Here is a 23,726-nt window from a genome sequence, read left to right as displayed (position 1 = left end):
CTATGCTGAACAGTCCGATCTGTCACTCCCTGTCACTATGGAGATCCGCCCGCTGTGTTTACACACAGCGGGCGGATCTCCAGACTCGATCCCCGACGATCGGGTAAGAGCAGCGGCGATCGCCGCTGCTCCTCCCCTGGCCCGACTCCCGCTGTGACTGAAAACAGCGGGAGCGAGCCTCCGGCGGCGCGCAAGCACCGCCCAGAAGGGGAGGAGTCCAACGACGTTAATACTACGTCGCTGGACGATAACGAACCACTCTGCCGCAGTAGTATTACTGTGAGCTGTTCTAGAGTGGTTAAAAGTAAGATTTTGACTAAAATCCAATACTGTACACCTTGTAAGTATGAGAATAGCGGTTCTGTAAAGGCCGATGGATTAGTATTATAGGGGTATTTTTAGTTAAAAAAGGTATTTGAGGCCGGAACTCCGCTTTAATCTATTGGGAGAATAAATGGAAGCTTTTATCTTGAATAAATATCTGCCAGTGTGTGGCCAGCATAATGGTCTAAATAGTTTCTAAAGGCAGATAATAATTTTAGTTTAATCTGATTAAAGAAACATTATACAGATTGCAGGTTTGGTCTTGAAGACACTCATAGACGTGTTAAAATCCATAGTGAAAGTTCAGAGGGTTTTGGCTTGGGTATCCACATCGTTTCTGTTTCGTACAGCAAATTGGTGTACATCCGACCAGGCATTGTTACAAAATGGTGGCAGCTTCTGCATCGCTACTGCGAGGGTCTTTGATACCGATGATCAGATCGTTGCTCCTGCGTGAACCATGGACCAAAGAAAGGATGTGTGTCTGGTCTAGCCGGTGTCCTTTCAATTCCAGGCCCTGGGTATCGTTTTCTGGAAAAGCACCTAATGAAAAATATATTTATATTGTCATTTTTTGGAGATACAGAAATACAACAGATAGTCTAGTCATATTGCACTGACTGCCAACAGAATCTGGCCACAGATTAAATGACAAGTTAATTTAAAGAATATGGCAACCCAGCATATCTTATTCCTGATATGTGCCTGCTGTTCTTGTATTAAATAGTATCCTGTTCTCTTTGTATTGCTTCCTTTATGTGAAATCCCTGGTATTCCTGCCAGTCCCTCTGCTTTTCCTTTTAAGAACAGACTACACCAGGCATGAGAGCACAGGGTGGTCAGTTTTCTAGCTGTGCTGGGAACTCATCCTGCTCTCCTTCAATAATCAAACTTGTGCTGACGCGCCTCCCCCTTCAAAGCCATTTACTGGGAAGACCAGTGTGCTGCTGTTTCTCCTTAGGCTCCTAATGCAGCTCAGAACAAAGATTATGTGATCACTTAACAAAGGAAATGGTATATATATATACACACACACACATATATATATATATATATAATTATATATATATATTTATATTAATGTTTTGCCTTTAATTTCTATTTTACGCCGAATGGAATGGGTCATTTTGCAAGGTGAGGGTTTACATATACTTTAAAGCCGAGAGGCAAAGGAAAACAGATGCACAGTTGAAATATCAATATGTGAACTACTTTGCCTGCCTGACTATAGCTCTGTTCAGCCAGACTCGGGCGAACCACAGGAGGGGGGGGGGGGCGTCCCTTCCCGCTCCTTGTAATGACAGCCAAGCAGCTTCTCAGCCGCATCGGTTGTCATTACAAGACAGCCGACCGTCGGCTATGGATGCCTGTACCGGGGTGATGCCTCTAGCTGCAGGCATCACTCCGGTACAGCACTTTCCCGAAATATCGGCAATATCGGTAACCTCAGGGGCAGATTCCGATATATCGGGGAAAGTGCATATCGGCCCCTGATATATCGGTGTTGTCGATCGCTACTCCATACTTGAGATGGGTCCCACCATTTTATCGTTAGACACCATGTTTTGGACCCTTGTCATGGACCCCAACCACCAACGTCCAACCTCCTTAGCAGGACAACAGAAAACTGCATCACCAGGGTGGGCGGGAGGGACGTTTCTCTTATGATCTCCAGTCTGCAAGTGAAGCCCCTTCACTCCTCCCCTCCAACTACTCTCTCTCCTGCTCCTCCCCATCACCTTGTCTGTTCTGCCAATAAGGTAAGAGTCCTGACCTCTCATATCCCAACAACTAATTTAAATCCCTACTGCCTGGTTTTCCTTCCACCCTGTCATGTATGCCCAATGCTTATCATTTCCTTCAAGCTCGTCTTACTATACATCACGGACATACACCAGTTAGACTATGTCTGCACTGTCAACAGCCCTCTTATTTCTATGGCCATCTTAACACAGTACAATATATATTATAGACCACTCACTATCAATTTGAAGGAGGTTAGTCTCGAGGTCTGGATGCAGCCGTCCTTGAGATATGCTATCGCTCAGATTCTTGTTAAATGATAAAACATTTAGTAGGACCTGTAAATAAATAAATAAAGACTTATTAGGACTGGAGCAAGTTTTACTTTAGTTGCTTAGTAAACCCACAGGCTTCCACAGATGTTTCTTTGCAATAGAAGTCTCTTGATGATAACACCTTCTCATATTTATGGCCATCAGAAACCTTCTCCATTCACACTTGTACGACTCCAAAGTTGCGACAACTTGGGAGTGCAACTTTGATGTAACTTTGGATGGGTGCAACTTGTATACGACTTTGGCTTTGGCCGGTGTTAATGGACAACTGTTGCACTGTATAACATTCAGGCACAACTTTCATGCAACTTTTGAAGCGTTAACATTAAAGTCTATAGTCCTCAAGTTTTATGAAATTCAGTCCAAAGTAGTGCATGAACTACTTTGAAGTTGCTACAACTCTAAGTCGCACATATATGAATGATTATCATTGGAAAACATGGGGGATGACTTGTTATGCAACTTTGATGTCCAAAGTTGTATGACAGGTTGCACTAGTGTAAATAGAGCCTTAAAGTGGAGTTCCAGCCTGGGGGGAAAAAAATTAAAAGTCAAATACTGTAGCTGCTGACTTTTAATATAGGGACACTTACCTGTCCAGGGAGCCCACAATGTCATCACCCAAAACCGACCCCTCCATCAGCTCTGGGTGCAGGTGCAGGTGCCGGCATCCTTACTAAGGGAAACAGGAAGTGAAGCCTTGCGGCTTCACAGCCTGTTTCTTACTGCGCATGCACGAGTCGCGCTGCGCCTTCTCAATGGTTCCGTTGTCTTCTGGAACCTCTGTGTGTCTCCCAGAAGGCAGCGGGGGGAGGGCCCCCAAATGACGTAGGTCACCACGCCGCCCTTACCTGGAAGTGGGAGCGGGTAACTGTTTTTGACAGGTATCCGCTCCCCACCCCCCCCCCCCCCCAAAAGGTGCCAAATGTGGCACCAGAGGGGGGGAGGAAGCAGTAAAGCGGAGCTTCCATATTTGGGTGGAACTCCGCTTTAGGCTTCATAATAGTGCACAAGTGTTTATAGATTAACGATCAACACCACGCATGTCTAGGTGAGCATCGGTTGAATCATCCATTGATTTCCATCAAGTAATTTATGCCTCTATTCCATCAAACAAGGGCATAACGATAATTTTACTGTCCTGCAGGTTAAAGCGGAGTTCCGGGCACAGAAGTCATTTTTTACTAAACATACCCCCGGGACAGTCAGGGCTAGCACATTCCACAATGGCTAGCCTCTGATCTGTCCCGGTTCGCACTTACCTTTTAGAAGAAATACTTACTTATAAAATTTCTTCCACAGCGTTTCCATCTCTCTTGTGGGCAGCTGAAGCCGGCGCGGTCCTCTTCTGTGTCTTCTTCCCCGTCTTCTTGTCCCAGAATGCGCCTGCACTGGCCCCTCTCGTCACTTCCGGTGCGGCGCCGCATTCCTCCACAGCTTCTGGGCATGCCCAGAAGCTGTTTAGCAGGGGAATGCGGAGTCGCCCGGAAATGACGAGCGGGGCCGGTGCCGTCGCATTGATTCCTGGGAGCTATGACGTTCAGCTCCCAGGAATCATAGCGAGACAGGAAGTGACGGGGTGAGCCGCGGCTCCGAGGGAGGAAGTACTCTGAGGTGAGTATCTTCGATCTTCAATTACAAGGTAAGGAAACAAAAAAAGAAAAATAACTATCCAATTCCTTTTCAGGTGAGGTCTACCTAGTGGAGGGGCACAAAAAAAAATATCGTTTTTGTGCCCGGAACTCCGCTTTAACTATTGAATTATTTCTTTCATTCTACATTATAGAAAATCTACAGGGACAACGGGAGGCCTGTCTCTATAATTGCCACTGCAGGACAAGGGGGGAAATCATGCAACCAAATGCCCTGAAAATAGGAAACCAGCATGTGATTTAATGTCTGTCTGGGTACAAAGAACACACATTTTGAACTGTTTAGTGAATTACAGCTTGGCACAAAGAACAGAATGCCAATAGTTTAAATAGAAATCCCGAAGGCCCCGAAATGGGTATACCACTGGTGCCCATGGTAGTTGCCAGTGGTAGAGCTCTGATGAAGAGGGTTTACCCTCGAAGCACGTAAGCCATGTAAGCACCTATGTTGGTTTTGAGGGTTCGTAAATCATGGATTTCTGCCTATTGGTCTGAAAGACTTTGGATGTTATGGATTTTAATATGCATGGCATATGTATTCACATGGAGTACTATTGGAAATACAAGAAATGTATTTGAATGAAATTTATTGAGGATTTTACACTATGTTAGTAATTATTCCGTGTCCCATATTTGTTATGCTAATAGTAAATCCCTTAATTTTGGGAGTTATGAACAGGACAACCCACCCCGAACTATCCACCACCATTATTCTGATGCTGACTCTGGTTGCATGAAGCAGAACCCTTTTCAGTTGCTTCACAAATCAGTTGACTGAGTCGTTCAAGCGGAGTTCCACCCAAAAGTGGAACTTCCGCTTTAGGTAGTGCTAACCCCCTGACATGCCACATTTGGCATGTCATTTTGGGGGGGGAAGGGGGGGGGAGCGGGTACCTAGTTTTGACAGGTACCCGCTCCCACTTCCGCTCGGAGCGCCGCGGCGCCCTGAGCGGAAGTTCTCCTCTCCCCCTCCCTCCCTGCAATCTTCTGGGACATGTCAGAGGTCCCGGAAGATTGCCAGCCAATCACGACGCGTAGCGCAACTCGCGCATGCGCAGTGCATACCCGGCTGTGAAGCCGCAAACTGTCACAGCCGGGTGCCCACACCTGCGCCGGAGAGCAGAGAGGGAGAAGAGCGAGGCTTTGGGCGGCCGCATCGCTGGACCGTTGGACAGGTGAGTGTGTTTGGCTGGAACTTCCGCTTTAAGCATGCTGTTGGGTTTATCTTGATTTTTTCTTTAGAACAATGCCAAAGGAAACAGTAATATATGTTAAAAAAAACTGTTATACTGTCAAACCTGAGTAATGCCAGACAGTGCCCGTTCTCCATTTGATCCTCCGAGGGAAAGGTAAGTACCACAAAGACCTTGTGCAGGCCTCACCACAGTGGGAAGCAGGAAAGAGAGGGGTCTTTTCCCAGGTTCAACAATGTTCTGCTGCAGATGAAACAAGTCAAATATTAGTCAGACTTGCAGGTCTCACAAATAAAGCAGCTCAGCAAAATAAAGTATCTGAAAATATTGATTGTGGATTGTATTACATTTTATATACTCTGGCATGCTTCCTGCTTGGTATAAAGGTGCTTGTACACCTACCAACTACTGGGCAGCGTATAACCCAACTCCAGCTTAATTCTATACAGAGTCGGGAAGTGTCCCACTGAGGAGAATCCTCCTCACATCTAGAAAATAATGGGAAACCCTTCCAATGGGAACACAGATTACAACAAAACACTTTTCTTTCAGTAAAAATCATTAGAACACCTGTCAGGGTATTACTACTGCCTGTCTTCCTGTCCCAATGACAACTGTCCTAATTCCTCATCTTGCTGTCATGGGTAAAATGTCCCCTCTGCAGTCAAAGGCAGGTTGTACACTTGCAGAGCACTTGAAGCACAAGTTCTAGTTGACACATTTCCAATTTGTAGCAAATTTGCATGGCAAGTCTCTAGCAAGAACAAAGTTGCAGTGGTGCGTCTACAGCAAGAGCACTGCGAGTCACAGTGACCCCTGTGGTGGGATGACTATTACACAACATAACTGAACCAGAACTTGCAGAATGTTTTCAAAGAAAGTTGATCCGAGTCATGCAATGCAGACTTGCTGCAACTGTGCAACACACGTGTAGTGAAGCCTGGCAAGTCTAGCAACAAGTCTAGCAAAGCTGGAGTAAAGCCCCGTACACACGCAGCGATTATCGGCCGACCGATCGTCCGACTTTTGTCCACAGTGGTGTTTTGTTGGTTGGAATGTGCCTAGACTGCACACGAATTTTCTCGCCCAACAAAATTCTACTTCAGAAGTGATGTCATGTGTTGAAGTGATGTCATGTGTTGGTTTGCTTTCTTTGTGTTCTTTCTTCACTGAGCATGCCCAGACTTCCTTATCAGATTTTTCCCTGTCGAAATCTGTACTGACTGCACGAAAATCGGCTGTTATGTTGACGGCCAACAAAAATTTTATAGCCTGCACACCAGATTTTTTTCGGCCAAAAAGTCGGAGTTGGTTGTCGGTAGCATCATACTAACAAGCCGAAAATCGGCAGATCGGACGTTGGCCGAAAATTCCCTGCCAATTTTCGACGCGTGTGTACGGGGCTTAAGGCTACAGGTTAGTTTTCCTGACGGCTGAACATTTGGTTTCCAATAGACTGGAGAAGAAGCCTGTTCATTATGAGGGCAGTGTATGTGGTTCTTCAAGTAGAACTGTAGGAAAAACTTATTTTTTTTTTTTTTAGATTACGCAAAGGAGGGTTATAACCCCTGTCAGATTTTTATTTTATTTTTTTCACTGTTTGTGTCCCATTGTGGAGATTTCCGTTTCCAATTATTTTAAATTATTTTATATTGAAAAATATTTTACAAGAGAAAGGTGTAAATCACAGCATACAATAACATTGGGGTAATTAAAAATGTGTAATAATCAGCGCAAACCACATAAATGAATATTCCAATAAAATTATATACACAAGGCAGCAAATAATCAGTGCTAAACACAAAACACCAGTGAATTCAAGTAGATAAATCAATATTGCTGCGCCAAGTGAAAAAATCAGTCAGGGTGATTAACTAAATAGATACAAAAATTATATTTTCTTGCATATTTAAACAAAATTAAATTCCAATGCAAATACCAAGTGCAAAATCTGGTGCAAAAATCAAAAAGTCCAAGTGCTTGTGACAAAGTGATTATAAGGAAAGAGTCCCAAACTCAATCTTAAATCAATAAATCTGAAGAATCAAATCAAAATATCTTCATCTGTGATCCAAATTATAGTGCAAGCGTGCTTCACACTCCAATCAACATTGGGGTAATGCCAAGCCCAGTGGCGGCTGGTGCGCCATCAGTCGGTGGGGGGGGGGGGATTGCAGACAGACCCCCCCAATCACTCCTGCTCAATATCTCCCCCCCCCCCCGTGCCAGTTTACTTGCCTTGCTCCACGGGACTGACAAGCAGCGGCAGCTTCCCCCTCAGTCTCCTGTTCCCTCTCGGCGGCCTGCTCCTTCCTCCTTCTTGGCCAATAGGATGTCTTCTCCTTTCGGCCAATCGGGGAAACAGGCCTCAGGACCCACTTCCTGATTGGCTGGGAGGAGAATCAGTGTGATAATAGCGAATATTCATTCACTATTGTCACACAACTGGGTGGGCTTGGGGCGCAGTGCTCTGCGCCCCGAGCCCACCTTTTTTTGAAGCCTATTAGAGCCTCTGGCTCTAATCAGGTGCTTAAAAAAAATCCCCCATTGGAATCCATGCATCCGACGCCCTGCATGTAGATTAGGGGGCCGGAAGCATGGATGGGGGGGCGGCGCCCCTAATGGACGGGCTGCCACTGGCCAAGCTATATATCTCCACAAACTTACAAAAACAAAGATAAATAGAATCACATAAGGTAGAGGAAATCTGGACCTACTAAAGTGCATGACTGTGGTAAACCTGACCACATGCACTAGGATAACAAAAATCGTACCACTACGGTACATTTCAGATTGAATAAGCCTAAGGTCAAGATAACTGCTTTTTCTAATAACAAACCGCCTATGAACAACGCAGCCTGCACAGCTGGATCTAAACAGAAGACATCTGTACTATTGGCCAAATACACACTTCCCAGTCTTGTGCACTGGCATAAAACACCATTGCAGAGATTTCCCTTCACTTCCTGTTCCATTGCCAAACAGGAAGTGAGAGGAAATCCCAGCAAATTAAGGGAATTCCTTGGGGAACCCCAGGTCACCAGAACCAGTGTCCCCATTGAAAGATTTCCCCTCTATTACTTTTTTGGGGACAACCCAAAGTTTGGGATTTTCTTTTACTTTCACTTTCAATGATAAAGTTAAACAGGACAAATAGAGAGGCTAAATCTCTTTAATGGGGACACATACAGCAATAAAAACTGACAAGTGTTTTAATCCCTCTGCACTCTATCCAAACATTTTAAAAAGTTTTGCTTTAGTAATACTTTCAGTCACATTTTTTTATTTATACTTTTCAGATACATTCCACCGTACACTTTAAAAAAGTACACCAAAAGCCAAAACTTGTATTTTTTTTTTAGTTTTCATAAAGCAAGGAATGGATAAAACCTTTGGTGGGTTTCATTTTGCTGTCTGTGTCTGATCAGGGAGTATTGCCCCTTTACTTCCTGCCCCAGAGACACAGCAAAAAGTGAGAGGAAATCCCTCTTAAGCCGGCCATACAAGGGTCGAATTCTGAACTAATTTTCTTTTGAAAATCAGAAATTTTGTGCATTTTGTGATCCGATGGTGCCACCATTGATTTCGAAATTCGACCAAAAAAGCCTTCAATTTCACCCCATGTTGGTACAGTAAAAAAATTTTAAAGGCCAGGAATCTTCTTATCTTTCCGGGTCACAGCTCATGTAATTTCTTTTTCGATTATATTTCTTGCACAATTCTTTCATCATCGATTAGAAATGTTATTTTTTCCAAATATTTCCAACATGCCGGATCACCCAAATTTTATGCCCGTTGCTGCAGCCCACTAATGGTGGCAAATTAAAAAAAGAAAATTTTTAGTTACGATTTTGTAAGAAAATTCTTTTGGAATTCGACCCATATGTGTCCGGCTTAAAGCGAAGTTCCACCCAAATGTGGAACTTCCGCTCATTTTCTTCCTCCCCCCCTCCAGTACCACATTTGGCACCTTTCAGGAGGGAGGGGGGAACGGGTACCTTCTTTTGACAGGTACCCTTCCCCACTTCCGAGAATGGCGCTGCAGCGAAGTGAGGACCCCTCCTCCTACCCTCTGCCGCCGAGCCAATCCGAGTGCGCAGCGCGCTTCGCACATGCGCAGTAGGGACCCGCCCGTGAAGCCGTAAGGCTTCACTGCCGGCTTCCCTGACCAGCGATGGCTGCGGGAGCACCCGACAGCCAATGGAAACATCGGCTGCGGTGCCGACATCACTGGACTCCAGGACAGGTAAGTGTCCTAATATTAAAAGTCAGCAGCTACAGTATTTGTACAGTATGTGTAGCTGCTAATTTTTGGAGGGGGCGGAACTTTGCTTTAAGATACAGTAGCTGTCATTGATCCAGGTTTCTCCACTGGAGGATTTCCCCTCTATACCTGTTCTGCTGACAACTGTAAAATTTTAGATTTCACATCACATTCTGCCCCAATGACAATGGTCTCCAGGACAAAGAGAGAAGATGGATCTCCCCAACTGGGACACAGACACAGCTATAAAAAGTAAAGGAGTTTCTAAACTTTCCTCATGGTAGCCACACACCAGCTGAAAAATCACTTGAACACGCTTTCGAAAAAAGAACACACAGTCATAGAGCTAACAATATTGTATCATGTAATGACCGATTTTCAAACACCAAATTGTTTTTATTATTGCATTATTTTGGTCTCTTTTTTTCTTAATTTAACCACTTGCTGACCGCCCGCCGCAGTTTTACTGCGACAGGCTGGCTCAGCTGCGCGAACCGATGTAGGGGTACATCGGTCGTGAAAATGGTACGGGGGGGGGGGGGTGAGCGCGTACCGCCAGCGTCGCGCTCCTTCCCCCACTAGGCAGCGGGGATGCCGATCCCTGGGACCGGAGGCCGCGATTGCCGCCAGGCACCCGCGATCGCTCCCCACTGAGGTAGAGGAATGGTCAACTGTTGTAAACACAGCTGACCGTTCTTCTCTCTGAAATGATCACAGAGCACCTGTGATCCTTCTATATAGGATCACAGGTCTCTATGAACATTTCACAAGTCCCTCCCCACACAGTTAGAAAACACCCCCCAGGCTCACAATAAACCCTTTGATCACCCCTAGGTTAACCCCTTCCCTGCCAGTGTCATTATTACAATAACAGTGCATATTTTTAGCACTGTTTACTGTAGTAATGTCACTGGACACCCTAAAAGTGTAAAAAATGTCAATCAAGGGTCCGATCTGTCCGCCGCAATCCCGCTAAAAATCGCCACCATTTACTAGTAAAAAATAAAAAATAAATAAAAATGACATACATCTTTCCCCTGGTTTGTAGACGAGATAACTTTTGCGCAAACCGATCAAAATACGCTTATTGTGATTTTTTTTTAACAAAAATATGTAGCAGAATACAAATTGGCCTAAAAGGATGAAAAATTTTGATTTTGATTTTTTTTGGGAATGTTATATAGCAGAATAAGGATAATATTTTTTTTTTTTTTTCCCCCAGAAATGTCACTCTTTTTCTGTTTATAGAGCAAAATATAAAAATTGCACAGGTGATCAAATACCACCAAAAGAAAGCTCCATTTGTGGGGAAAGAAGGACACCATTTTTTTTTTTTTTTGGTACAGTGTCGCACGACTGCGCAATTTTCCATTAAAGTAACGCAGTGCCGAATCGCAAAAAATGGCTTGGTCATTAGGGGGGCAAATCCTTCCAGTCCAGAACTGGTTATTTTTTTTTAAGGGAACATTCACAGAAAAAAATGGGTGTATAAAAATTGCCTATCTTAACGGTTGTATGTTTCTTGTGTGTACTCTTGCTATGCCTTTTTTTTTTTAGACATGACCGTTCTTTGACACAAACATTTATCTTCTGGGTTAAGATTCTTTTCACATATGCGCAGTACCAACAGTTCATTTTTTTAACAGACAAGAAACGCATTAACTTTTCAATTTAATGTCCGTTCCGCAGAAGTTTTCCAAATTGTTCCTTTGATTTTTTGGCCTTAAAAACGTCACAACCGATTATCGATTTGTGCCCATTAACTGGACGAAAAACGAATAAATTGTCCAAATGACAGATTTTCGATTGACTTTCAGTTTAGTGTATGGGTGCCATCTGTCCAGTGGTAGAAAATGTTTTGGCTTTAGTTACATTTTAAAAGGAACGACATTATCAAATAAACCCAATGTTGTAGATGTGTTGCATAAAATATCACTTACAGGATTTGGGGAAGAGCTGTTGTTGCTCTTATTGCTCCAAGAAAAGTCGAGGATCTGGCTGTTGAGAAGGATCCCCGATTCAGTCATTATCATACTGCCAAATGGACGGTTTAATGAGCTACAGGGAGAAAAAGACATGAGAGGACATGAGAAAGGTGTTGTGTTCTTTCTGGAAGCCTTTGTCACAATCACTCACTTGACTATCCATGAAATCCCAATCTTTCTTACTTTATTCATTTCTAAAGACCTGGTTTCTCCCTCCAGATATAGGAGTTTCCATTTCTCCTGAGTGTTGTCTGACGAAACGCGTCAAGCGAATATGTACAAGAACTCTACTCTTATTGACTTTGTGTTATCTCATAACTTATGTAACTACTTCTATTTTTCATGTGCATCTTTGCTGAGATGTTCAACATTTTAGATTTGTAACTTTTTAACCACTTCCCTACCACCCGCCGCCTCTTTACTGCGGCAGGGTGGCTCTCCGACGTAGACCTACTTCGGTCACGCGTGGGAAGCAAGGGGGCGAGTGCGCGCCGCCGGTGGCGCGCTCCCGCCCCCACTCGGCAGCGGGGAAGCCGATGCACTAGTCAGGCGGCTCCGATTACAGCCTGACACCCGCGATTGCTCCTCGCTGAGAGGGAAGGACGGTCAGCTGTTGTAAACACAGCCGACTGTTCTTCTCCCTGAAATGATCACAGAGCTCATGTGATCCTTCTATATAGGATCACAGGTCTCTATGGTTATTTCACAAGCCATGCCCCCCCCCCACAGTTAGAATCACTCCCCTAGGCTCACATTTAACCAATTGATCACCCATAGGGTTAACCCCTTCCCTGCCAGTGTAATTATGACAGTAACAGTGCATATTTTTAGCACTGATTACTGTAGTAATGTCACTGGTCCCCCCAAAATTGTCAAAAATGTCAGTTAGGGGTCCGATCTGTCTGCCGCAATGTCGCAATCCCGCAAAAAATCGCAGATCGCCGCCATTACTAGTAAAAAAAAAAAAACAATAAAAATGACCTAAATCTTTCCCGTAGTTAGTAGACGCGATAGCTTATTGCAATTTTTTTTACCAGAAATATGTAGCAGAAAACAAATTGGCCTAAAATGTTAAATAATTTTGATTTAAAACATTTTTTTTTGAGAATGTTATATAGCAGAATGTGAAAAATATTGTTTTTTTTTTTTTCAAAATTGTCGCTCTTTTTTTGTTTATAGCGCAAAAAATAAAAATCGCACAGGTGATCAAATACCACCAAAAGAATGTTCTATTTGTGGGAAAAAAAAGGACATCAATTTTATTTGGGTACAGCGGCGCACGACTGTGCAATTGTCCAATAAAGTAACGCAGTGCCGAATCGCAAAATAGGGCCTGGTCATTAAGGGGGCAAAACCTTCCCGTCTTAAAGTGGTTAAGGATATGTATCTTGAATAAACTGTCATTTTTTTTATCAATTTCAATGTGTCTCTCAAAGTTCCTTGGGCATTGTTGTTTTGTATATCACAATCACTCACCTGACCACAGCCACAATAAAGTCATCAGGACCAACCACTAAAGCCTGGCTAGCAGATGGACCGACGTGCAGGGTGTGAAAGGGCACATAATCCTTAGGGTTGGCTGCATGAGATTCATTGATCTTTTTCCGGAAGAAGCTGGATTCCGCCTTACTGACAGAAGAGAATTCATGTAAGATCATAAAAATGAAAAAAGTCTATACAAGTCTGCAAAAAATTATGTTTAATCCCTCATTCATACCGGCGCGATTTGTCATGCAATTTGACAGTTCCAAATCGCTTGACAAGTTGCACCCCATTGTCAGCAATGGAACTGTTCAAATTACTGCGACTCATATCGCAGTGACTTTGAAAAAGGTTCCTGGGCTACTTTTTGCCAAATTCATTGCGACTAAAGCCCCGTACACACGTACCGATCGCCGGCCGAACGATCGGCCGTCTTTTGTCCGAGGGCTGTCTTGTCTGTTGAAAACTGCAAAAGACTGCACACGAATTTTGTCGGCCAACAACAACCGACTGCAGAAGTGATGTCATGTGATGGTTAACTTTCCTTTTCTTTTTTCTTTTCTGAGCATGCCCAGTCTTGCAAATCTGCTGTCTGTCGGCCGAATTCTGTACTGACTGGCGAACAATCGGCCGTTCTGGTGTCGGCATACAAAAATTTTAATGCTTGCACGACAGATTCTGTTCTGCCGAAAGTGCGCTGTCGGAAGCATCATACTAACAAGCCGAAAATCGGCCGATCGTTCGGCGGCCGAACATTTTCGGCCGACAATCGGTACGTGTGTACGGGCCTTTACATAGACTTCTGTTGTATGAAGTCGCAAGCCGCAATGAAATCGGCAGTGCAAATCGCACTAATGCGTGGCTTAGAAATAACGCTGAAATAGCGTGATTTCAAAGCCGCATCGGTGAAAATGGGGACTTAACTGGTCATGAACTGGTCATTTGCATAAGTCAGAATGTCCACTCTTGAAGGCCAGCTGAAGTTGTGCTAATAGATTTTCTGTCTGATAGACATTGCACTAGTTTTCATTGTCTTACCTCCCCTTTACAGTTATAACGGTTACGCACATGCCTGTGTAGTCCAATGGGCACCAAAGTTTGACCACATTGCCCAGTGCACCCTGTACTCTAATGGACCTGTTCAGACACACACCACTCTCTTCCTTGGCACTACAAGTGTGCACGAGGATGCTTGTCATGGGGAGTGTTTGCAATGCACATATATGCCGGGACATAACATTGAAATTGCGGAGGGGGGAGTCTATTTCCATTAAGAAAATGTTTTTTAATGCATTTCCACTAAGAAAATAATGTATTTTAATGCATTTCCAAGCAGAAAATATGTTACAAATCATAGCATATAAAGAGGCAAGACTATAAAGAGAAATACAATTGTGTCAGAATTCAGGCTGATAAAAAAGAGGAACTTTACCTATCAGGGATAGGTACGTGTTCTGCTATTTACTTGTATTCTATTGCTCTGTAGTAGGTGGAAAGGCTCCTATGTAGGCTCACCTATAACAGCTTCAACTCTTCTGTGAAGGCGGTCCACAAGGTTTAGGAGTGTGTCTATGGGAATGTTTGACCATTCTTCCAGAAGTGCATTTGTGAGGTCAGGCACTGATGTTGGACAGACAGGCCTGGCCCGCAGTCTGCGCCCTAATTCATCCCAAAGGTGTTCTATTAGGATTAGGTCGGGTTGTGCAGGCCAGTCAAGTTCCTCCACCCCAAACTCGCTCATCCATGTCTTTATGGACCTCCCTTTCTGCACTGGTCCAAATCATTTGGTGGAGGGGGGATTATGGTGTGGGGTTGTTTTTTAAGGGTTGGCTTGGCCCCTTAGTTCCAGTGAAGGGAACTCTTAAGGCGTCAGCATACCGAGACATTTTGGACAATTTCATGCTCCCAACTTTGTGGGAACAGTTTGGTGATGGCCCCTTCCTGTTCCAACATGACTGCACACCAGTGCACAAAGCAAGGTCCATTAAGACATGGATGAGCGAGTTTGGGGTGGAGGAACTTGGCTGGCCTGCACAGAGTCCTGACCTCAACCCGATAGAACTAGGCCTTCTTGTCCAACATCAGTTCCTGACCTCACAAATGCGCCTCTGAAAGAATGGTAAAACATTCCCATAGACACACTCCTAAACCTTGTGGACAGCCTTCCCAGAAGAGTTGAAACTGTTATAGCTGCAAAGGGTGGGTCAACTCAATATTGAACCCTACAGACTAAAGCTGGATACACACTATAGAATTATCTTTTAGATTTTTTCCTTTAGATTTACTAAAACCATATGATATAAGGTCAAACCTAAACACTTTCTGTTTCAATGATTTTTATTAAAGTTTTGCAAGTCAAACAAGAACAATATAACAAAGTATCACACAAGGCAAATACCAGATGAAAGACATAAGACATAAGGGGGAACTCCGTACACATGGAACATATGAAAGAAAGCATACATGAGGAGCAGGCAAAAACGTCCACAGCATAGCTGTGAGCAATAAGACCATCCCTCTAGGGGAGTAGACCAGGGCTGGGAGCGTTTGGGCACCAATATGGCGATCCCCACTCCCGCACCCAGTGGGCTTGTGTCACCCCCCCCTTCCCAAACCTAAACACTTTCCATTTGTATGCAATCAGGCAGGCCCTTGTACTACATAGTTGAAGGTAAATCTAAAGGAAATTGAACAACAAAAGTTGTATAGTGTGTATCCAGCAAAATACGGGGATGGCATTAAAGTTCCTGTGCGTGTAAAGGCAGGCGTCCCAATACTTTTGGTAATATAGTGTGTATGTGCTGCCTGAGCTCAGGGCTGGTAACAGACACTCTATTTGTGCTCTTGAACAGTGTTGCGCTGATAAGATATAGCAGTCTGGGTCTCATGCCGCCATCTTGGTCCTCCTTATTCATTAGAAACCAGTGTAGGGGCAAGGTCATCTAGAACCTAGGGCGAACATGCCAAACTGTGCCCCCCCCCCCCCTCTCTCAGCCTGAAAATGAAAAGTACTGCAGCCGCCAAATCTAAGGGATCCTAAGCTGCAATATATTATATTTTGTGTTTCATCTTTCGTCATCCTTTAAATTGGAATTAAACCCATTTTGCAGGAACAAATAAAAGCTGATCATTTTAACCACCCCTGCCAGTGTTAAGTGGTTTGTCTCATCCATGTACACTGATAGATTCTGCTGGAGAGCTTGAGCTTGTGAAAAACAATAGACTTGCTGCCTGGATCACCAGATGAAAATAGAAGAAAGAAAGCCTAAAAAAGGAAACGAAAGCAGCCATCATTTTTAGAAATTTCTCTTTTTTCGGGTTCTTTGGTGTCCGCCAATACCTGCGAAGTGCTGATGATTTTTTGTAGCTATCTCAGGGCTTTTTTTTCAGCTGAAACTTGGTGGAACTCAGTTCCACCACCTCTGGCTCAGGCCCTCTGCTCCCTGCTCATCACTATCACTTGTAAACACAGACATTTGGCTTCTGTATTTACCAGTGACAGCTTGTCTCCCAGTGGCTCCCACTGAGTGCAGAATGGGGACAAGGGAGAAGCAGGTGCCCCCGCTGGATGATCTCACTGCAAATGAGAGAGGTAGAGCCCCCTACAGGGTGCAGGGAGGTACTAGAACCAGATGGGTGCTTCAGCTTAATATAGCAACAAAAGTAAGGCATGTGAAAGATGGTGGAGCTTTGGGGGGGAGGGGTTGCATGCAGAGGTTAGAGCTGAAGAGGGGTGAAATTGAGATGCGGATGGGGGATGCAGAGGTAAGCAGCTGTGGAAGAAGGCTGAACTATATATTCTGTTTGTGGCGCATTCCCCGAAATCTGCATGTAGCACACCCCCAACTCTGCACGTAGCACACCCCCAACTCTGCACGTAGCACACCCCCAAACTCTACACGTAGCACACCCCCAAACTCTACACGTAGCACACCCCCAAACTCTGCACATAATGCACTCCTGGTATTTAATGCCCCTTTAATATCCTCCCACTGTTAATGAAATTGGACCACACCCACTATTTGGCTCGGTTTGGAGGGTGTGGGTGGGGGGGGGGGCATTGGGGAGGTGGAATTTGGGGGGACGTGGTTGAGTTCCTGCACCTATTTTCTGAGAAAAAAGCCCTGATCTTTCTAATACATAGATCCCTGCAGCCTTACATCCTTTGAACTTAGTTGGATGGTATGTAGAGTCCAGATGGATACCTCATTAATGAATTTACTAGCATATTATGCAATGCATTGTCAACATAAATATGGTAATATTTGTAATTTCTGTTTTATAGAAAAATACAAACTGAGATGAATTGTTTCATCTCCTCCTCATCACCCCTGAGGAAGGGCATGGTCCCGAAATGCGTAGGGTGTTCAGGAGAATTTTGCATTGCACTGTATTTTTTTGGAAGGTTCAACACTTGGCTGTGAGATGTACATTTTTTTAAAATCAATGTTTTTTTGTATTGTATATGCTATCACACATTTTATGTATTCAAATAAACCATGACATTTTTATATGAACTGGTGTTTGAGTTGCCGCTCTAAGGTCCTAACCCGAGGGGGAAATCTTTCTGTTCTGACATATTTAGAAATTGGTAAGCTGCAATATAATAAATGTTTGCTTTTGGGTTTAATGCCGCTTTAATCATAACCGTACATACGCTCATGCAGTTATAGAGACTTGTCACTAGAGGTAGCTGTTGCTATGGTATAGATTTTACTACTAGATACTGTATATCTCTAAATTTACTTGATCATTTTTTATTACTATTAAAAGTACAGTAAAACCTTGGTTTGAGAGTAACTTGGTTTAAGAGCGCTTTGCAAGACAAGCAAAATTTTCAAATAAATTTTGACTTGATATACAAGCGATGTCTTGATATACAAGTAGCCTCAAGTCACAGCTGAGTATAAAAGAGAAGAGAGGCGCCTCTAAGTGTAGCAATATGGTTGCATTTAATGAAGGTACAACATTTAGCAACTCACATGGTTGATGATTAAACAGGCACATCTAAGGATGCAGGCATCCAGGCTAAAGCTGTCCACATAGACCATTCTCCGCACCGCCATCTACGTCATCCCTTCCATGCTGCCCCTCACTTTCAGATCGATTTACTGCCAGGTGATCTTCCTGGTCAGGACTACAGACTGGCAGCCGGTGGTGCAGAAGATAGTCTATGTGGACAGCTTTACCCCGGATGCCTGCAAACTTAGATGTGCCTGTTTTATTCATCAACCATGTGTGAGTTGCTAAATGTTGTACCTTCATTAAATAGAACCATATTGCTACACTTAGAGGTACCTCTCTTCTCTTTTATACTCTGTAGCTCCTGCTGGATTTTGCTTCTAATCCCCTTGTGGAAGCGGCTATTTGTGGATGGACATTTTATGGTTATATAACCTATCGCAATGCTATAATCTTTTTATATGGACTATAAACTGAAGGACTTATGAATAAATGATTGTGGAACGCATCATCTGAGTTTCCATTATTTCTTATGGGGAAATTCGCTTTGATATAAGAGTGCTTTGGATTACAAGCATGTTTCTGGAACGAATTATGCTCGCAATCCAAGGTTTTACTGTAAATCTGAAAGTTATTTTCCTCCCTAAAACAACTTCAACTGCCAACCCCTGCAGGGACCAGCAGTAATTACTGTATGGCAATTGTCTAAAAAGCTGAACTCCATGTAAATAGCTAAACACAAAGCTGAAATACATAGACGTGAGCTGCTGTCAAATATCAGGCTCCAATGCACAAAAGAAATGTTGACATTTTAAAAGTCTTGAATAGGGAAGAGCTTAAAGTGGTTGTAAACCTCAGACATGAAATATGAACAAAACCCATCCCTCTATAGTGTGTACTTTGTTCCTCTGCTATTAGCATGAATAATTTCTGACAAGTTTTCCTAACACCATGAGAAAAAAGATGACAGGGTGACAGGGGAGGGACTTCCACCAGATTGACAACCTCAGCTCTGTCCCTGTGAGCTGTGTGGATGGGGGTGTGTCTCTTCCCTCCAATCAGCTCTCAGACCTCTCCTCACTGAGCTCTGCCGTTTGTAACTTTGGCGCTCCGCCCCCTTTTTTCCAAACTCTGACAAGCTTTATAAATTCTGGACTTTGAAAGGATGTAGAGAAGAGAAGACTGCAGATAGACAAATACAACTTATGTAGGAGGATTTGTTTAATCTCTGTGTATCAACTGAGGATAGACACTTTATCGGGTATACAGTATGTAAGGGTTTACAACCAATTTAGCGTTCAGTACATTTACCAGCCCCATTCTTTTACATTGCTGAGCTAGCCCCATAGTTATTACTGTATATGCAGCCTGGCTGCATCACAGTAGCAGATAACGAGGGCTCAATTGGGTTAAATCAGGCGACTGGAGGAATGTTTCTGGAAAAAAACAATTATTAGCTAAGACAACATAAAAAGGCATTCATAAAAAAAAAATTGCAAAGCCATTTGTTCTTTTAAACTGCATTTACTTTTGTTCTGTGAGAATGGGGGCAAAAAAAATGTTAGGCTATCTTCTCTCCAGGTTGAATGTTATCTATTCATATGAAAATACTGTATTATGACCACTAGATGGAGCTGTTGACCATAGCAAATACATACTTATTCAATATGGTTGTCTGCTCCAGCCAGTGGTCATAATGTGGTATTTTCTTAAATTATTCTATTTTCATGAATGAAAAAACATTTGACCTGAGGAGCAAAAAGCCTAATAACATTTGTTTTTGTTCTCATTCACATAGAACAAATGTACATGCAGTTTAACGGGACAAATAGCTCTGAAAATATTTTTACAAATACTTTCCATAGTGATCCTGGTGGGCAACACAGAACAGCAAGTGGGGTCACAGACCACAATGAAAACTTGAAAGTATTTACTCCATCCTAAACCAGAAAAAAAAAAAGTTTGGGTGGGATTTGGGGTTTAAGTGAAGGGGAATAATGCTTGTAACACATAAATAGTAGTATTCACCTTATTAACTCTGTAACGTAGCCAGTGACAGTGAGGTCAAATGAAGGATCGCCCAGTTTGCTGGCACAGCCCAGAGCAATTTTTAATGCCTGTAGTTTAGAAAAAAATCAAGTAAAATATATTGTATATATAAACATTCTACACACACAGGGCAGCCATCAGAAATTTTGGGGCCCCTGATACAGCTTTAGGCCTGGGCCTCCCAGAGCCTGACCGCCAACATTCCCCAGGGCCCACCCACTGGCCACCCCACCAAATCTGCCCACTAGTCATCCTACTGAGTCCTTCAGTGCACCCACTTTAATTTTAACACTCTTACACCTTAATATATGAAAATGTATCTAATCCAGCAAAGAGACATCCCAATCCAGCAAAGCCACAGCCCCATATATTCAGCAAAGAGACATCCCCATATATTCAACAAAGAGACAACCCAATCCAGCAAACAGACATCCCAATCCAGCAAAGGGACATCCCCATATATTCAGCAAAGAGACATCCCAATCCAGCAAAGGGACATCGCTATATAATTCAGCAAAGAGACAGCCCTATATATTCAGCAAAGATATATCCCCATATATTCAGCAAAGAGACACCCCAGTCAAGCAAAGGGACATCCCTATATAATTCAGCAAAGAGACAGCCCTATATATTCAGCAAAGATATATCTCCATATATTCAGCAAGAGACAGCCCAATACAGTAAAGAGACATCCCAATCCAGCAAAGGGACATCCCCATACATTCAGCAAAGAGACATCCCAATCCAGCAAAGAGACATCCTATTCCAGCAAAGAGACATCCCCATATATTCAACAAAGAGACAGCCCCATATATTCAGCAAAGAGACATCCCCATATATTCAGAAAGAGACATCCCAATCCAGCCTGGGTCCCCTACATGTGTATGGGCTGTCTCCTCCTGATGGCGGACCTGCACACACACACACACACACAATGCTTTGTTATAACATGTTAAAATACTTGAGATCACACAAATAAAAACCCTGTCAAAATAGTCATTCACATGGAAAGTTTATCAAACTTTAGATGTTTTGTTAAATTGTTTATCAAGAAGGTTTGTTTGATTTTTTTAGGCTACGTTCACATCTAGGCGTTTTTCCGGCATTTTCCAGGCGTTTTTTATAGGCGTTTTTACAAATGTTTTACAGGTGTTTTTATAGGCGTTTTTTGCAGGTGTTTGGAGGAAGGCATTGACATCTAACAAAAACGCCTGTAATCTGCCCAAAAAGAAGCTCATGTACTTTTTTGAGAGTTGGGCGTTTTGCTCACAGCGTCAAAACGCTCAGATGTGAACAGGGGACATTGAAATGAATAGGATTTGTCTTGTTGGGCGTTTTTTGAGCTGATCCTAGAGCAGAAAAACTCCCCAAACCGCCTACATGTGAACTTAGCCTTAATCATTAGTAAGGGGCAGAATGGAAGTTATTTCTTGAAAGAAAACTAACAGTGAATGTGGGTTTTGTTTGGTAAAGTCAATTTTTTCCAAAATCAAATGTTAAAAGCAAATTCAGTTTTGAAGTACTTTCGAACAATATTCATCAACACGTTGAATGTACTCAGAATTCTCACATTCATTCTCACAGAAAAGTTCATACGAACATGTGGATAGAGAATGTATTCATTAAACCCCCATGCTGTCTGTATCCCATTGGGGAGATTCCCTTCAATTTCACCCCAAAATCAACAAGAAGTTAGAGGCAATCTCTTTAAGGCTCGGTTCACATATATGCAAATCGAATGCATTTTTAACAGAAAATCAGTTTGAAATGTGAATCGGACTGGCTTTCAATGGAGCCTGTTCACACATGCCAGGTGGCCGTGGTACATTTCTGAAATGGGTCCTGTTCGATTTTGAGCCGGTAAACAAAACTGCACTGGACTCCGGAGTGCAAACCGCAGCCAGACATGTGTGAATCCAGCCTTAAATGTGGCTGAAAAGCTGCTTAGGTCTCTTTCGGATGGGTGGTAAAAACAAGCAGCCCATCTGAATTGGCAAAAATTCAACGGATAAGGCTGTACCCATTTTTAACGTGGGGTGCAGAGTTGGACAGGCAGTGACACCTCTCAAACTAGCTCATTGAATTCAATGGGACTCCAACTGCATGAAATACAGGCGAGTGCCCTGTGGCAGTGCGGCATTACAGGGTTAATCAAGCAGTGAGGAGGCGATATTACGCTTGTCAAATGCCCTCTAAAAGTGTCCTGAATGCCAATCACTCTTCAGAGTGACGTGTAAACAAGCCCTTAGAGCAGGGGTCTCCAAACTTTTTAAGCAAAGGGCCAGTTTACTGTCCTTCAGACTTTGCCACGTGGGATTTGTAAACAATGCCCCATCTTTGGTATTGGAGGAGAAATAGTTGGTGTCAGTGGGAGGAATAGTGCCCCTTTGTTGGTGTCAGTGGGAGGAATAGTGCCCCATCGTTGGTGTCAGTGGGAGGAATAGTGCCCCATTATTGGTGTCAGTTGGAGAAATAGTGCCCCATCATTGGTGTCAGTGGAGGGGAATAGTACTCCATCGTTGGTGTCAGTGGGAGGAAAAGTACTCCATCTTTGGTGTCAGTGGGAGGAATAGTGCCCCATCATTGGTGTCAGTGGGAGGAATAGTGCCCCATCGTTGGTGTCAGTGGGAAAAATAGTGCCCCATCATTGGTGTCAGTGGGAGGAATAGTGCCCCATTGTTGGTGTCAGTGGGAGGAATAGTGCCCCATTGTTGGTGTCAGTGGGAGGAATAGTGCCATATCATTGGTGTCAGTGGGAGGAATAGTCCCCCATCGTTGGTGCCAGTGGGAGGAATAGTGCCCCATTGTTGGTGTCAGTGGGAGGAATAGTGCCATATCATTGGTGTCAGTGGGAGGAATAGTCCCCCATCGTTGGTGTCAGTGGGAGGAATAGTGCCCCATCATTGGTGTCAGTGGGAGGAATGATGCCCCATTGCTGGTATCAGTGGCAGGAATAATGCCTCCAGGGCCAGATAAAGACAAACAAGGGCCGCATCTGGCCCATGAGCCGCAGTTTGGAGGCCCCTGCCTTAGAGTGTTATAGCTGAATGAAGTGTCTCTATTGGAAGATTCTCCTTGTATTCCAATGACAACTGTAAAATTTTGCATTTCTTATCACTTTTTGCTCCATGACAATGGTTATTAGGACAAATTGAAGGAGGGAATCTCCTCACTGGGGACACTAATAGCAAAAAAAACAAAAAAACTAACAGGGGTTTCAACATTTCTGAAAATTAGGGAAAACTGCATTTTGGTTTTAGATGCAATAAGGTTGATTTGCAAAAGTCAAATAGACTGTTCACTTTGCAAAGGGAAGTTGCACTTTGCAAGGGAATTTTTCCCACAGTTTAGTGAATGAGTTAAAATTTGCAAAGAATAGCCATTCACGTATAAAAAAAAGAGCATTTTTCCTTGCACGTGATTGGATGATGGAAGTTCACCAAAATCACTAAGCTCTGGGGAAAATCCTCTTGCAAAGTGACAGCTATTTGCCTTTAGTAAATCAACCTCAATGTATGAGGCTTGCAGAAAGTCAGTGCTTTGCATGGCAGTTATTTTTGCAGGTACATAACACCCTGCGTCTTACCTCTGCTATCCAGTGCAAGGAGCTAGACCGAGACGTGTGCTTGGTAAGATTTGCCCCTTCTAGAATGTTGAGGGCACTTATAAGAGCAGGTCCTGCATGAGGAGCAGGAGGAACAAATATCAGATGACCTGCAAACAAGGAAACAGATTAC

General features: G+C 43.5%; 1 protein-coding gene across 1 annotated transcript in view; it reads right to left on the bottom strand.

Moving 5' to 3' along the window:
* Positions 1-440: 440 nt before the first annotated feature.
* The window catches only part of GGT7 (gamma-glutamyltransferase 7), an 86,339-nt gene continuing 63,053 nt past the window's right edge, over positions 441-23,726 (bottom strand). The window contains exons 9-15 of the mRNA XM_082271978.1: positions 23,576-23,703; positions 19,969-20,057; positions 12,973-13,125; positions 11,452-11,569; positions 5,353-5,490; positions 2,306-2,405; positions 441-867 (exon numbers count right to left, since the gene is read on the bottom strand). Of these exons, the coding sequence (XP_082128104.1) occupies positions 704-867; positions 2,306-2,405; positions 5,353-5,490; positions 11,452-11,569; positions 12,973-13,125; positions 19,969-20,057; positions 23,576-23,703 (890 nt within the window). The 3' untranslated portion in view covers positions 441-703. The remainder of the gene's footprint in view (positions 868-2,305; positions 2,406-5,352; positions 5,491-11,451; positions 11,570-12,972; positions 13,126-19,968; positions 20,058-23,575; positions 23,704-23,726) is intronic.

The sequence above is a fragment of the Pelophylax lessonae genome, assembly GCF_965119305.1.
Source record: "Pelophylax lessonae genome assembly, chromosome: 11".
In the NCBI taxonomy this organism is placed as follows: domain Eukaryota; kingdom Metazoa; phylum Chordata; class Amphibia; order Anura; family Ranidae; genus Pelophylax; species Pelophylax lessonae.
Note: the sequence above shows the minus strand (reverse complement) of the source record. Positions and strands in the feature narration are given on the sequence as shown.